Raw genomic sequence first — 15,814 nt, 5'->3', positions numbered from 1 at the left:
CTCCTCCCCCCAGATCACAAGATAGTTTGCATCTGGTTTACATTCTGCCCTGGGCCCTGGAGGTGGAAGAGGGGGGTCCCCTGGGTCCCAAGGCAAGCTGCCCCTCACAGGCTCTCAGGGCCCAGGGGACAGGGGGTGGAGCCGGCAGCACAGCCCTGTGCTGGGGCAGGAAGCGAGAGTGGGGAGGGGGGAGGCCACAGCCGGTGGAGGCAAGGCAAGGCGGGTGCAGGGTGCAGGACGTGTGGGGAGGGAGGGAGGTGCCACACTCGAGCCCTGAGGCCCTGCTGGCCCCTGGGCGCAGGCCCAGCTCCAGCTCCCAGGGATGGACCTCGTGGATCCCGACATCTTTAACAGGGACCCCCGGGATCATTATGACCTGCTGCAGCGGCTGGGTGGCGGCACCTATGGAGAAGTCTTCAAGGTGAGGACACCCCTCCTTCTCCATCACCCTCAGACCAGCGAGCCCTGGGGATGAGGCCCAAGAGGGGAAGGGGATGAGAGAGGATCCCAGTCCTTGGCTGGGGCTCAGGGATGCTGAGTTGGAACTCAGGCGAATGGAGCCTGCCTGACTGCCAACTTCCCCTTCACAAGGCTCGAGACAAGGTGACGGGGGACCTGGTGGCAGTGAAGATGGTGAAGATGGAGCCTGGTGAGGACGCAGGCACTCCCTCCCCAACCCTGACCCCTCCTCTTGGGACACGGGGATGCCTCCCCCATAGGCCCTCCCCGCAGCGGCCTTTTCTTTCCTGTTCCTCCATACAGATGACGATGTTTCCACACTTCAGAAGGAAATCCTCATCTTGAAAACTTGCCGGCATGCCAACATCGTGGCCTACCATGGGAGTTATCTCTGGTGATGAGCCTCAAACCTGCCCTGGGGCCATGCCTCGCCCCCAGCCCAGAACCCGCATTCCTGACCTCCAGTCCTGGACTCCCATTTTAAACTGGGCCCCCCCAACTCGAAGTTTAAACTGGCTCCCCCCCAGTCTGAAGTCCCCCTTTTCTGACCAGAGTGTTCTCTGATGCAGTCTGCAGTCCAGGACTCCTGTTTCTGAGCAGGGATCCCCAAAAGCAATCCCTTCATAGTAACCGAACCTGAAAGCAAGTCCCCTAAAACTAATTTTTCATCATCCTGCCGTTCAGGCCCCCCAGTTCCATTCTCTGCTCCCTTAATTCCCTAAATCCCCAGACCCCTAAATTAATATCCCAGATACACCAGTAATAATCGTTGTCCCCCCAGACCTAATACCCTGGGTCCCTTTGTCCCCCTGAACCGCCCCCAACTTGGAAGATATCTGGCCTTTCTTCTGGGTTACCATCGGTTAGCAGAGTTAGGAGTCCTGCTGGGTTGAGTCAAAAGACCTGGGTTTTGGTCCAGTTGACCCCGAACATTCATTTCCTCTCTGAGCCTCAACTTACCCACCTATAAAACGGAAGTGGAATGATCTCTCTTTGGTGGACAAGGAGAGGTGGATGACCGCTGTCACATTAAAGTTCTTGTTGAGGTGGAATGAGACAGACAGTGAGCCAGGGTTCACCCACCAGTGACGACTGATTACTGTTGTTCTTACTACTCTTGAATTAAAGGCTTCAGAAGTTCTGGATATGCATGGAATTCTGTGGGGCTGGTTCTCTCCAGGACATCTACCAAGGTGAGAGGACGGGCAAGGGGGATCCAGGCAGCACCCCGTCCTCTGCCCTTCCAATCTCTCTGGGGTTGTGTCTTCTGGGACGTTCTTTCTGGTCCACATTTCCTGCGAGGAGCCCCGATCTGGGCGCAGGCCTGGCCTGGTTGGTTCTGGGAATACTATGGTGACCAAGTGGGCCCTGGGCCCTTCCCTTTAGCACTTGACAGTCTAGCCCCGATCTCTGCATGCAGTCATGCCCTCTGTTTTCCTCTCCCATCTTCCTCTGTTGGCATTTTCTCACTAAGGTGTCTGTTCAGTGTTTGAGTATTTCTGCATTTTTTGGCCCATAGCTGGGTCCACATTTTCATTGACTGAGTGAATGAATTCCTGACTCTCTTTTCTTCTCTCTCTCTCTCTCTCTCTCTCAGCCTGCTTCTTGCTCTTTTGGAAAATTTGAGGATGGGGATGGGTTGGGCCTCTGATCACCTCTCCAGTTTTCACGGCCACCTCTGTCTTTGGCCTCCTCTCTCTCTCCGTGAACCCAAGATCTCAAATGTCAGACAAAGAAGAAATTCCACATTAGGTCACCAGGGGGAAACTGAGGCCCTCAGAGAGGAAGTGGTTCACCCAGCTGGTCTAGCAGACCTGGTCTCTGACTCCTTCTGTCTGTTGTGTATCATTCTCTCTCCGCCTCTGTGTCTCTGTTTCTCAGCCTTTCTTCATGTTTTTGCGTCTCAGTTTGAATCTGTTCCCGTTTCTCTGTCTTTCTGTTTCTCTGTCATTATCTGTGTGTGTGTGTGTCGGTATCCATATTCCTCTGCCTTTTCTTATTTTGCAAACTCCCATCACCCCCTGCTCAGAACACTCCCCCCAAAGAGAAGCCCAACCTCCCCAGGGTGACCCCCACCTACACCCAAGCTGCCAGACTCACCTCCTACCCCTTTTCTCCCCCACCCCCACTCTGCTCCACCCACTTTGCTGCTTTCTGAACCCATGGGGCCCTCTCTGCCACTGGGCCTTTGCACTAGCTCTTCTGGTCCCCTCGGAGCTGGACTGATCACATCTTCACCCTGCCACCTTCTCAGAGTAGACTTCACCGACCACCTGGTAAAATGTCATAGCCCCTTCCCACACATATTTCCTGTTATTCTTTTTCACTTTAGTTTTCTTCTTGCTATTTATTAGCATCTTGGGGGCTGTGCTGTAGTTATGTTGTTTACAGTCCGTGGCCCCGACTGGAATGTTCTCTCCACACGGGCAGGGATCTCTGTGTCTTTTGTCCACAGCTGTCTCCCCAGTGCCCACCACAGTGCCTGGCACCCAGTGGACACCGTAAATATCTGTTGAATGAATCTATCTCCCTCTGGCCTCTGGTTCCCTGCGTTGGTCGCTGACCGTCCCTCCATCTCCCCCTCCCACTTGTCTCATCTGTTCCCCCCTCCCCATGTGGCACCCTCTCAGCCAGTGTGGGTGGGGACTGGAGTCTCCCGGGACCAGCTCTCCTGGTTCCCACCCAAAGCCACTGGTGTGACCTTTGCAGTGACAGGCCCCCTGTCAGAGCTCCAGATTAGCTATGTCTGCCGGGAAGTGCTCCAGGTGAGGAGAGAACAGGTGGGCCGGGGTGGGGCAGGGACCTCCTGCCTCCTCCCTGCTCCAGCCCCTGGGCACTCACAGCCCCACTGTCCATCCCTCTTCCCAGGGACTTGCCTATCTGCACTCACAGAAGAAGATACACCGGGACATCAAGGTGGTCTTGGGGCAGAAAAGTGGCCTTGGTGGTTGGGGTGGGGGGCACCCAGGAGACTAAGTGGTGTTTGGAGGACTCAGGGTGGTGTGGAGCTGTGGGGCCAGGGGCTGGAGGCAGCGTTGGGCTGGGGGTGGGGTGTCTCTGACAGCCTCTCATTTCCCCCTCTCTCCCCAGGGAGCCAACATCCTCATCAATGATGCTGGGGAGGTCAGACTGGGTGAGTGTGGTGGGTGGCGCTGGGGAGGAGGACTGACTGGGGGCCAAGGGAATAGGGCACCCCAGGTCACTATGTCTCTTTCTCTTGACCTCCAGCTGACTTTGGCATCTCGGCCCAGATTGGGGCCACACTGGCGCGACGCCTCTCTTTCATCGGGACACCCTACTGGTGAGGGATGCCTGGTGGGCAGCTGATGTGCAATGGGGGGCGGTGGCTGTCCCCACCTGGGTCACTGGGAATCTCTTTCCCAGCTCCTTTCCCTGCCTTTATCTTTCCCTGTTGAACGTTCTTACTTTTTGGCTCTCTCTTGAGTTTTTTTTTTTGCCTAGGTTCTCTTCGTGTTGATGTTTCTTCTCATCTCTCCGTCTCTGTCTCTGTCTCAACCTCCCTGTGTCTGTCTTTATTCCTATCTCTCCCTTCATCTTGACATTTCTGGTTCTCTCTGTGCATCATTTTCCTTTCTCTGTCTCTCTTCTGCCCCCACACCCACGTGTCACCCCCTTCCCCTCCTGGTGTCACCCCTGGCTGAGGGTCTCTGCCCCCCAGGATGGCTCCGGAAGTGGCGGCCGTGGCCCTGAAGGGGGGATACAATGAGCTGTGTGACATCTGGTCCCTGGGCATCACAGCCATCGAACTGGCCGAGCTGCAGCCACCGCTGTTTGACGTGCACCCCCTCAGGTAGCCAGGCCTGGTCGGTACCCCCAGTAACCCCCAACCCTGACCCTGATCACCACCACCCCACCTACAGGAGACACCCCTTCCTCACAGCTCACTCTGAGAACCCCAAGGATCATCTCAACCCAGAAAGCCTTTTCTTCACCCCTCCACAGTAGGAACCCCCCCACCCCGATCGCAGGGACTCCCTATCTGGAGGCTCCCATCATAGGTGCTGTAGCTGTCATGTGACAGAGTCCCCCAGAAGTGGCATCCCAGTGCACTGTAAAACCTGAACCCCATTCTGGTTTTGTCCCTTGTTTTGCTCTCTGCTGACGTCAGTGCTATGGGGGACCCCTTGAGCCATGAGGTCTGACCCCCTCCCCACTGGGGTCTGAACACCGTGTTCTCTCCTTACTTTTCTAGAGTTCTCTTCCTCATGACAAAGAGTGGCTACCAGCCCCCCAGGCTAAAAGAAAAAGGCAAATGGTAGGACATGGGATAGGGAGGGCAGAGCCAGGATTGAGGGTCTGATGGGAGAGTTTCTGGTCCCCTCACCCCAGAACTTGGCTTCTTCCTCCCAAGGTCGGCTGCCTTCCACAACTTTGTCAAAGTCACCCTCACTAAGAACCCCAAGAAACGGCCCGGCGCCACCAAGATGCTCAGTGTAAACCACCCCTCTCTTCCCTGAAGAGCCCTTCTTAAACTTACCCCCATAATTCCCCCAGGACCTCCCCAAGATTCTCCAAATTGTACCCCAGGCCTTTTGCCAAGATATTCTGAGTTGTTAAAACTCACATATTCCCCATGGTCTTCAGACCCATTCCTGGGTCTACTCTGGAATTCCCAGGGAAGCCCAGTCCCCTCGAAGACGCCTCTGGAATTCTCCATTTGCCCCTGCTGGGAATTTTAGATTCTTCTAATCCCTTCCAACCCCGTAAAATTCCCCAGTCTCAGTTCCCCCAGAGTTCCCTGTCTTCCCTGTCGGTTGGCATCTTCCCCACTAGATTCCCTTAGACCGGTTCTCAGGCCCCTGTCCCAGCCTCTCCCTGACACCAGCCCTCTGTCTGCTGACCCCCTCCTCTCCTCTCTAGCATCAGCTGGTGTCCCAGCCCAGGCTAAATAGAGGCCTGATCCTAGATCTTCTTGACAAACTGAGGAATCCAGGGAAGGGGGCCCCTGTGGTTGAGATTGAAGATGAGGAGCCTGAGGTAAGGGCACCCTTGGCCAACAAAGATGGAACCTCCCAGACTTTGCTCAGGCTGCGCCCCTTGCCTGGAGCGCCTTCCTGCTGCCTCTCTCCAAGGGAAAAAGCAGAGGATGGAGGCAGGGTTTGGTGCAGGGCTGAGGGCACAGAGGGGTATGGGAGAGCCAGAGGCTCCCAGCTGGGCCCACAGGGTGGTAGGGATGCCAGAGGGCTGTGGCCCTGAGCTGCCCCTCTGCCCAGGTGCCCCCTGCTGTCCCTCGGCGGATCCGGTCCACCCACCGGGCCAGCTCTCTAGGGATCCCAGATGCTGACTGCTGTCGTGAGTAGAGAATCCTGAAGCTTGGGGACCCGTGACCCTATAATAGATCTAAGACCATCTAAGACCCCCCCCCCGCCCCGTGATTCTGCCAGAGACCCTCAGCACTGTCTGATCTCATGACTGACCCCAGAGACCTTTGTCACTTTCACACAGACCCTCAGAGACTCTCATCACTCTTGGACCCTGCAAGAGACTCTAGAAAACCTCATCACTGCCTGACCTACAAAATTACTGCAGAGACCCCATAATTTTGTGACCTGCAGGCAGACCCCATGAATCTTCCCATAACACCAGGACCCCCAAAGAGCCCTCTGAAATCTCTCTCACATCCCCAATACCCAAATGAACCTTGAAAATAAACGCTCTATAACTTTGAGCCCCCACCTCCCTGGTCCCAAACCCTGACCCCCTCCTTGGAAACCAAGACCCTTCCCCCTGTGATAGCTCCAGTCCTAAGATCTTGACCCCGCAGCACCCCCCCCCCCCCCCCCCCCCCCCCCCCCCCCCGCTTTCCCCCCCCCCCAAACCTCTTGCCCCCGACCCCCCCCCCCCCCATTTTCGTCTCCTCAGCTCACTGTGTTACCCTCCCCCCTTCTAGGGCGGCACATGGAGTTCCGGAAGCTCAGAGCAATGGAGTCCAGACCCATAGCCCACACGGTGAGAGGTCTCCCCTTGCCCTCACCTCGGATGCCCTCCCCTCCCCCTAGGCACCACTGACCCTTGACTGTCCACAGGCCCACTTACAGCCCCCTGGAGACTTCAGGAGCAGCAGCCCAAGGTCAGGGACCCTCAGTGTGGAGGGGAGGGGACTGGGACATGTGGGGGAAGCACCTGAGGGTCATGCCTGTCACTCCTCAGGAGGCAGCTGTCAGAGTCCGACGATGACTACGATGACGTGGACATGTAAGAGAGGCCTGGCCCCGCCCCACCAGCCCTCACCCGCCCCATCCTCCTATAGCCGCTGTCTCCCTTCCATCCCAACCCTGACCTCAGCCCCTGCTGGCCTTCCGCCACTCATCCCCAGACACCTGACTAGATCCTTAATACTGTCTCCCCCTGTACCCCCTGATACTCCTTCACCTCCTCTCTGGCCCGGCTCCCACTCTACCCCCCCAAGCCAACCCCTAGCGCCACCCCAGCTGAGCCCTGGACCCTCCACTGCGGCCAGGGCCCCCCAGCTCCCCGATGCTGCTCAGATGCCAGCCTGAACCCTCAGAGCCCAGCCTTCCTCGGCCTCTTCCCCGCCCTGGGAACTTGCCCCACACCAGACCACCGACCGAGGAGGGCAACAGTCAGCCCTGCCCCGCCCATCCCTTCTGCACATCTCCGTTGCAGTGGGCTCATGGGCGGTGCCCAGCCCCCCAGCTCCCATGATCAGCATTGCAAAATTCCGGCTGGAGGCACTGGCCACACTTGCCATCTGGCATTACTGAGCCTCTGAGGGCTCTAATCCTCAGCTCCAGCCCAGACCCAGTCAGCCCCGGCCCTCCTGACCTCAGCCCTCCAGTCGCACACAACCCCCAGTCCTCATTACCGACAACTCCCCCCACCAACTCACCCCATCTTTGTGTTCCAGCCCCACCCCTGCAGAGGCCACACCTCCTCCCCTGCCTCCCAAGGTAAGGCCCTGGGCCCACTGGAGCTGGGTACTGGGCACCAGGGTCCTTAGATGCTCGGATACTGCGCCCTCTAAGGCTGGAGTCTGGGAGACTGGATCCTGAGCACACTGGGATCTGGAAGCAGCATTCTTGAACCGGGGGGTGGGATTCAAAGTATTTAGCCAGATGGGCACCGGTCCTGGGAGCCCCCAGCACAAAGCGCTTCGGCATTAAGCCTTTAACTGCTGCCGTGTGTTGGTGGTGGGTTGGGGTGGGGACAGGGTTGATGCCTGGGACAGGAGTAGGACACTGGGAGGAGGGTGAGCCACAACCAACGGCCAACATTAGTTCTGGAGGAGGCAGGGCACCCTCTCTCGGGGATCTCCTCATGTCCCTTCACCCATTCCTCCTCAATCTCCATAGCCCAAGTTCCGTTCTCCATCAGACGAGGGGCCTGGGGGCACCGGGGATGACGGACAGCTGAGCCCGGGGGTGCTGGTCCGCTGTGCCAGTGGGCCTCCCCCCCGAACCCCTCACCTCGGGCCTCCCCTGGCCACCCGCAGCCCCCACCTAACTGCCCATTCAGGTAATGGGCAGGCTGGGGCAGGAGGTGGGCAGGGGTGTGTGGGGGGCTAGGGGGGCCTTTGGGGGCTGATTTTCCCCCCACCCTGTCTCAGAACCCTCACTCTGGAACCCAACGCCCCCGGAGCCTGATCAGCCCCCATTGTTACCGCCAAAGAAGGAAAAGATGAAGAGAAGGGTGAGCCAGGCTGTACCGAGGATTCACAACCCCGGGATGGGGCTGGGATGCCTGAGGGTGGGCAGAGTGATAATGATGGGAGGTGAGACTCGGTGAGCCCGGCCTCGGGGGTGACACTGACTTCATGTCCTTGTGTGGTGTCAACCTTCACAGATGTAGGTAGGGATCCCAGAGAAAGGCGTTGTCCCCCATTTCACAGATGGGGAAACAGAGGCAGAGAGGGATGCATAGCTTGCAGAGGTGATAAAGCTTTGGGGAGACAGAGGTGGGATTTGCATGCTGGTTGTCTTGGGTCAGAGTCTTAACCACCGCACCTTCCTGTCCCCTCCCTCCTTTTGTTGGATCTGCTGCTCTGCTCCCGGGGCCTGCCTAGGGATGTGCCCTTCTCGTGAAGTTGTTCAATGGTTGCCCGCTCCGGATCCACAGCACAGCCGCCTGGACACATCCCTCCACCAAGGGTGGGCTCTCAGAGGGGGGTGGGGAGGAGCCTTAACGGAGGCACTGAGGCAGGAGGAACAGGGGAGGGGCAGAGCTGAGGCAGAACCAAAGACCCCAGTTACAGTTGGGGTTTGCGGATCAGAGATAGGTAGAGTGAAGTGATTTGAGGGTGAAAACTAGGAAAATAAGAGTTTAGGGGCCAGGAATGTCAGAGAGAACAGAAAGGTCCGAGTTTGGGGTCTAAGATGGGGCACAGTTGGACCCCATTAACCTCAGTGAGAGGTTAATGGTAGGTTGGGGATCCACATTTTGGGGTTCGGGAGTTTGGGGGACGGGAACACAAAAAGGGAAGAGTGTGGGGATGAAGAGACATGGTCAGTGAGGGGTCAATGTTAAAGAAACAGCATTAGGGGCGACTGGTTGGCTCCATCAGTAGAGCAGGCGGCCCTTGATCTCAGGGTTGTAAGTTTGAGCCCTATGTTGGGTGTAGAGATTACTTAAAAATAAAATCTTAAAAAAATTGCTAAAACTCATTAAAGAAAACAAAGCATTAGAATTTGAGGGGGACACATTGGACAAAGAAAAAGCCACCTTTCAGAGGGCCGGAGTTTGAGGATCAGTGTTGAGACAAATTAGCAGTTGGGGACCAGAACTGGGAAGACAGAAGGACCGAACTCAGAGGGCTATTTGGGGAAGCATGACTAATGTTGGGGTCAAAAGTGAGGGGGTGTGGGTCAGGATTTGCAGGATGTATGTATGGGCCCAAGCATGAGAGGTAGGTGAGAATGAGACCAGCTCAGGGGACTGGGTTAGGGTTTGAGTTCACATTTGGGGAAACAGAGGCTGGGAGTGTCAGTATGGGGGTAAGAGAGAACTGAGGGTCAGGGCTGGGGGACAGACTGCCAGTGTTTGGGGTCAGACAGGTGGGGGTTGGGGAGGCCCCCCAGGGTGAGGTAGGTCCCAGTGGCCTTGTGTCTGTCCCCACAGACCAGCACCTGCTCCTGGGGGCAGAGGAAGGCATTTTCATCTTGAACCGGAATGATCAGGAGGCCACACTGGAGATGGTGAGCACAGAACCGAGGGGCCAAGGGCAAGGGGCTGGAGTTGGGGGCTGCTGGGGTCTTATGGGGTCTTATCTCCTCCATTCTCTGCAGCTCTTTCCCAGCCGGACTACCTGGGTGTACTCCATCAATAATGTCCTCATGTCTCTCTCAGGTCTGGCTGTGGGTTGGGTGGGAGGAGAGGGGTTCAGAAGTTAAAGCGTTGAGAGTCAGGGGGTTGGGAGGTAGATGGACACAGCTGGAAAAAAAAAAAAAAAACGTATGCTCCCCCTTCACAGAGCCCACAGTTAAAAATCCCAGCCACTTTTTCACTGGGGGACTTGCTCCCCGAGCCTGTTTCCCTACCTGTACAATGGGGTTCACAGTAGTCCCACCTCCATTCAGTTTTGAGGTGAGCTCTACAGGGAGTCTTTACATTTCCTTCATGTTCAGATGCCAATTAGAACTTACTCCAGGGGCGCCTGGGTGGCTCAGAGGGTTAAGCCTCTGCCTTTGGTTCAGGTCATGATCTCAGGGTCCTAGGGTCAGGCTCTCTGCTCAGCGGGGAGCCTGTCCCCCCCCCCCCCGCCTGCTTGTGATCTCTCTGTGAAATACATAAATGAAATATTAAAAAAAAAAAACTTTCTCCACACTTTACTAAAATAGAGTGAGTGAGGAGTTAGAGATTAAAATTTTGTGTTGTTTTAGAAACATTTTGTGTAAGAGAATTTCTAATCTATGAGGGAACGCCAAGCCAAAGAGGCTGCTTGATGACACCTTTAGGAGAATTTCTAGATCAATTACCTCTTAAACTGAGCAATGTGTGTCACTTCATCTGACTGGTTAAGTGTCCATAGGTTCACATGTGGCTCCAAGCTCAGGAGGAGAGGGAACATATTTAACTCATTAATTGTTCACCGGAGCCCAGCGGGGTGCCTGGCCTAGGGTGCACATTTAAAATATGTCGAGCGAAAAAGGAATAAACAAAAATGCCTGAGACTTGGAGCCTTGGGAGTTTCAAAGGGATGGGGCCAAGCGAAGGGACAGGGACGGTGAGTGTCTGGTGACCTATAACAGCCTGCTTCCCCCCTACACACACCCACACTGCAGGAAAGACCCCCCACCTGTATTCGCATAGCATCCTGGGCCTGCTGGAACGGAAGGAGACTAGAGCGGGAAGCCCTATCGCTCACATTAGCCCCCATCGGCTATTGGCGAGGTACCAACCCCCAGTGGCACCACAGACCCCTGGGATCCCCCTTTCCTGCCGTCCCTCTGCATTTACGCCTCCCTTCTTCTGCAGGAAGAACATGGTCTCCACCAAGATCCAGGACACCAAAGGGTGCCGAGCGTGCTGCGTGGGTGAGAGAGATCCCAGCTGGGTGGACATGAAGGGGGCGGGGCGGGGCTTGGGCTGCATCTACCCGAGAGTTAAGACCAAGGCCGGCTGTCCAGAGTCCGGGGAGAGATGTGTGCCCTTTTCGGGGATGGGGGGCGGAGGGGAGAGAGGATTGGCTCTAACCCATCCCTACCCACCTCCACAGCGGAGGGTGCGAGCTCGGGGGGCCCGTTCCTGTGCGGGGCATTGGAGACGTCTGTGGTCCTGCTTCAGTGGTACCAGCCCATGAACAAGTTCCTGCTGGTCCGGGTAGGGGGCCTGCAAAGGCTGGGGACTCTGTGAGGTTCAGTGGCTAGGGCCTCCCACTCATTCTGCTTCTGCCTAGAGCTTCGAGAAGCCCCGCTTCCATCCGAGGCCCCGCCCACGTGCGGAAGGCGCCGGAGGCTCACCCTCCTGGGGGCTTCCTGACCCTTAAGCTCCGCCTCTCACCCACAGGCCCTGTGTCCATGCCCTCGGGTCTTCAAGGAGACCCCCCCCAGATCCTTTAAGTCCAAGGAGACTTTGCTGCCTTTAGAGGTTGGCCCTCTGGGGGCCTTGCCTTTCTGTCATGAGGGTTGCACGACCCTAACAGAAGCCACGCCAACTCTAAGGCCACACTTGTCCATTTCTAAGTTGGCACCACCTCACTCCTCTGGGCTCTCACCCCCTGAAGTTTCTAGACGGCGTCCCTCCAAACCGAGAGCCCAGGCAATCCTTGGGAAGCCCCCTGCGGACTCGCCCCCGAGGCTCCGCCCCTCGTAGGCCCCGCCCCGCGCCTCCTCTGAGCCCGCCCCTCCCTGTGCGCCCCGCAGCAGGTGCTGTTCCCGCTCCCGACGCCCCTTCCAGTGTTCGCGCTACTGACCGGGCCAGGCTCCGAGCTGCCCGCCGTCTGCATCGGCGTGAGCCCGGGGCAGCCGGCGAAGTCGGTGCTCTTCCACACCGTGCGCTTCGGCGCGCTCTCCTGCTGGCTGGGCGAGATGAGCACAGGTGAGTGGGGCGGGCTCGCTGGGAGCGGGGGTGCTGGGAGGGGTGGGGCTGGGCGGCTGGGCGGTGCTTTAGCCCGGAGGTGTGGTTGAGAAAGGGGTTGAACCTGGGCGAGGGGAAGAGCGGTGGGTTTATGTAATATACAGCTGGTGAGCGTGAGGACCAGCCCGGCCTCGTGATGGGCGGGAGTTAGCCTGGGGCTTGGGAATGGAGGGGGTGCCTAGCGGAGGAAGGCAGAACCCAGAGGAATGGGCTTTTTGAACTTCTCCTGTCAAATAGAGCACAGGGGACCGGTACAGGTGACCCAGGTAGAGGAAGACAAGGTGATGGTGTTGATGGACGGTAAGGAGCCTCCTCCCTCTCTTTCCTCCACTGTTCCTGGATCTCCACCTCGCAGACCCTGTGCTGCTGAACCCGTCTAGGCCTTGCCTGCCTCCTGCTTTGCTTCTCAATGAATTTATTGTTCAGTCTCTCAGCAGTCCGCCCTTCCTAGCCTCACTCTTAAAACCCGCTCTCTACCCTCTTCTAGGATCTCTGAAGTTGGTGACCCCGGAGGGAGCCCCAGTCCGGGGGCTTCGAACTCCAGAGATCCCCATGACTGAGGCGGTGGAAGCCGTGGGTAGGTGCAGGGACGGGAGGGCCCCGGGCTCCCAGTGGATGCTCAGTGACACCCAAATGTAATGGGCTCTGCTTTCCTCCCAGCTATGGTCGGGGGTCGCCTCCAGGCCTTTTGGAAGCATGGAGTGCAGGTGTGGGCTCCAGGCTCAGACCAGGTAAGCGTCTCCATCTGAACGTGCCCATAACCCTGCCCCTCCCCTGCGGGTCTTCCAGTTCCCCAGATGGACCCGGAGGACTGAGTCAGGGTGTGGGGCTCTGAGGGGAAGCTCCCTCCCGTCTCAGTGCAGACAGGTCCTCTTCTATATACCCCAGGGTCTCTCGGGTCCAGAGCTCATTCCAGGCCACTGTGTGATCTTGTGCAAGAGATTCTGCTTCTCTCTGAGCCTCGGTCTCCCAGCTATAAAATGGGGCTCACTAGAGAGTTATGCGGGTGGTTAAGAGCATGAACAGACTGCCGGAGTTGGAATCCGGCTGGTTGACTTTAAGCAACTGACTTCACCTTCTCAGCTGGAAAATGGAATGAAAAATGGTACTTAGCTCATAGAACTATGTGTCAGATGCTGCCCCTGTATGTTTGTATTTTATTTCATCTTCTCGAGCACCCATCAGGAAGGTCCTATGATTTCCCAGGTTAGTAATCGAGGCACAGAGAGGTAAAGTAACTTGGTTGCGTGAATCACAGAGCTGGTGAATGGTGTTAGCAAGAATGATTATTTCTGGACCCAAGACTAGAAGTTCAGAGACACTCACCCCTGCATTCTCTTTGAGAGGGGAAGAGTCTTCTACATACTGACACACACACCTTTTCCCCAGCTGTTGCAGGAGCTGAGAGACCCCACTCTCACCTTCCGTCTGCTTGGCTCCCCCAGGTATGGACGTGGGGAAGGGGACACAGAACCTGGGAGGGGGGCCTCTGATGTGGACAGGTGTCTTGAGATGTCTCTAGCCACCTGTGTCTTTGGCCTGGACATTCTCTCTCCAGGTCTCCCTGCTTCTGTCTCTGCCGCTTATAGTCCACTCCCCCACAGCAGCCAAGGGGACATTTTTGTTTTTTAATTTTTATTTTCACTATTTATCTTGGCAAAACTTTAGACTCACAGAGAAGTTGCAAAAATAAATTTAAAAAATAGTTTTAAATCCTTGTATCCCCTTCCTTCATCCAGATTTCCCGGATGTTAACTTTTCGGTTGTTTTTGGAGGGGTTTTGTGTGTTTTTTATTTTTACTATGTTTGCTTGATCTTCCTCTTTCATATGTGTATAATTTTTTCTGACTGTTTGGGTGTGAATTGTCTCCTAAGTCAAAGCAAAGACCTCTTCGTGCAGACCACAGTGCAGCTGCCTAAATGAGGGAACTAGCACAGGACAGCACTACCTTCTAATCCACACACCCATTCAGGTCTCACCAGTTGCCCCAATGAAGCTTTTTTTAAAGAAAGATTTTATGTATTTGAGAGCTAATGAAGGAGAGAGAGCACGAGCAAGGTGAGGGCCAGAGAGAGAAGCAGACTCCCCACTGAGCGGGGAGCCCAACTCAGGGCTCCATCTCGGGACTCAGGGATGATGACCTGAGCCACCCAGGTGCCTCCCGATGATACTCTTTATAACCAAAAAATACTACCTTTTTTTCTGGATGATAGGCTGCAAGTAGAAGTCAGGTTTCTTTCCTCTTTAGCCTGGGACAATTCTTTGGGCTTTCTTTGTTTTTCAGGACCTTGATACTTTTGAAGAGTACAGGAAGGTTGTTTCCAGAATGTCCTTCAGTTGGGTTTGAGGTTTTCAGGCTAAGCATTCCGAGCAGGAATACTGCAGATGTGGTGGCGTGCCCTTCTCAGTGCATCCTATCACGAGGTCACGTCACTTTGTCCCATTACTGGACAATCTTTGAGCATTTGGGTAGGGTGGAGTCAGCCCGGTTTTTCCACTATAAAGTCACTTTTTGTATTAAAGTATCTTTTGGGGTGATTTGTTGAGAGGGTGTAAATATTACTGCTTCTCATCAGACTTTCACCTCCTGGTTTTAACATCTATTGGTTATTTCTGCCTGAATATATTATGAGGATAGTTACTAAATGGTAAATGTCTATTTCTGCACTTATTAGCTGGTATGCTACTGTGGGGACGATCTGTCCCTTCTCCACTGTGTGTGTGTGTGTATTTCAGCACAGCCTCGTGGATTTCCATTTTATTCTGGGGTGGGGGGGTTATAATCTATTACTATCATTATTTACTTCAAGGCACAAGACCTCCTACATTTAACCAGTGAGAGCCCCTTCAAGGATCTCTGGTGACCTTTTGACATGCCAGAGAGGCCTTTTAAAATCTAAGTTCCATTGCGTCACCCTCCCCTGCCACCTCCCCGTTTAAAACTCCTGTGGCCTCAAGATAAATACCCAGTCCTGGCCACAGCCCACAAGACTTTGACTTCTGCAGCCAAGTCCCAAGCTCTCTCCCACCTCAAAGCTTTTTTCCAGGTTGTTCTCTGCCCAGAACACCCTTCCCTGACCTTTCACCAAGTTCCCTCCTGAACCTTTTTGAGGCTCCACCATTTATTCTTTTTCTTTTTTAAGATTTCATTTATTTATTTGAGAGAGAGAGAGAGAAGGAACAGTGGGGATGGGCAGAGGGAGAAAGAGAGAGAAGCAGACTCCCCGCTGAACAGGAAGCCCAATGCGGGGCTTGATCCCAGGACAGAGATCATGACCAGAGCTGAAGGCAGACGCCTAACTGAGCCACCCAGGAGCCCCTCCACCGTCTTTGGGCCACCTTGGCTGACCCTTTGGGATAGGTTTCCATGGTGTTTTGCACTCATGTAATTCACTGGGTCATGGTGGTCTCCCCTTCTAGACTGGTCTCCTGTCCTCAAGGGCGGAGACCGTGGCTGTGGTAGCCCAGCACTGTGCTGGCAAACCGCTGTTGCTCCTTTGCAGATGAATGGATGAACAAACGAACGAATGAACTGACTTCTCTCCTCCTTCCCCAGGCCTGTGGTGGTGGAGACACGCCCAGCAGATGACCCCACTGCCCCCAGCAACCTCTACATCCAGGAATGAGTCCCTGGGGGGGGGGGTATTGGGAACCACGCCCTGCGCCCCCATCCCCAACGGACACACTTAGTGGTTGTGACACCCACTTATCTCCCAATAAACATGGCTCCAGCCTCTGCTGTCATCGTGTTCTTCTGAAGGGGAGAAGGGAGGGCGGAATTCCTGGATGCCCACCCACCTA

The 15,814-nt window shown here is 55.6% G+C and overlaps 1 protein-coding gene across 1 annotated transcript; it reads left to right on the top strand.

Annotated features, from left to right (window-relative positions):
* The first annotated feature begins 189 nt into the window (after positions 1–189).
* LOC111161421 (mitogen-activated protein kinase kinase kinase kinase 1) lies at positions 190–15,749 on the top strand. Its single transcript, XM_022525048.1, has 31 exons — positions 190–421; positions 592–649; positions 763–853; positions 1,588–1,652; positions 3,169–3,224; positions 3,328–3,375; positions 3,550–3,592; positions 3,688–3,760; positions 4,139–4,270; positions 4,673–4,735; positions 4,832–4,913; positions 5,341–5,457; positions 5,694–5,772; positions 6,371–6,429; positions 6,507–6,550; positions 6,631–6,675; positions 7,349–7,391; positions 7,794–7,956; positions 8,048–8,130; positions 8,504–8,588; positions 9,556–9,632; positions 9,723–9,783; positions 10,719–10,827; positions 10,912–10,970; positions 11,153–11,256; positions 11,799–11,973; positions 12,250–12,312; positions 12,500–12,589; positions 12,673–12,743; positions 13,402–13,457; positions 15,570–15,749. Exons 1-31 carry the CDS (start codon positions 323–325, stop codon positions 15,637–15,639), a joined length of 2,463 nt encoding a protein of 820 aa, XP_022380756.1. The 5' UTR covers positions 190–322; the 3' UTR covers positions 15,640–15,749.
* Positions 15,750–15,814: the final 65 nt, after the last annotated feature.

This window comes from Enhydra lutris, unplaced genomic scaffold, assembly GCF_002288905.1.
Source record: "Enhydra lutris kenyoni isolate GAN:26980312 unplaced genomic scaffold, ASM228890v2 scaffoldscaffold85, whole genome shotgun sequence".
Taxonomy (NCBI): domain Eukaryota; kingdom Metazoa; phylum Chordata; class Mammalia; order Carnivora; family Mustelidae; genus Enhydra; species Enhydra lutris.
Note: the sequence above shows the minus strand (reverse complement) of the source record. Positions and strands in the feature narration are given on the sequence as shown.

What these genes read in the sequence shown, in the direction of transcription:
- LOC111161421 (XM_022525048.1), top strand. Translation starts at nt 323, where the DNA reads ATGGACCTCGTGGATCCCGACATCTTTAACAGGGACCCCCGGGATCAT. An exon ending in TACCATGGGAGTTATCTCTG is followed by an intron (nt 854 to 1,587) that starts GTGATGAGCCTC and finishes CTTGAATTAAAG; the next exon opens with GCTTCAGAAGTTCTGGATAT. An exon ending in GTGCCGAGCGTGCTGCGTGG is followed by an intron (nt 10,971 to 11,152) that starts GTGAGAGAGATC and finishes CCACCTCCACAG; the next exon opens with CGGAGGGTGCGAGCTCGGGG.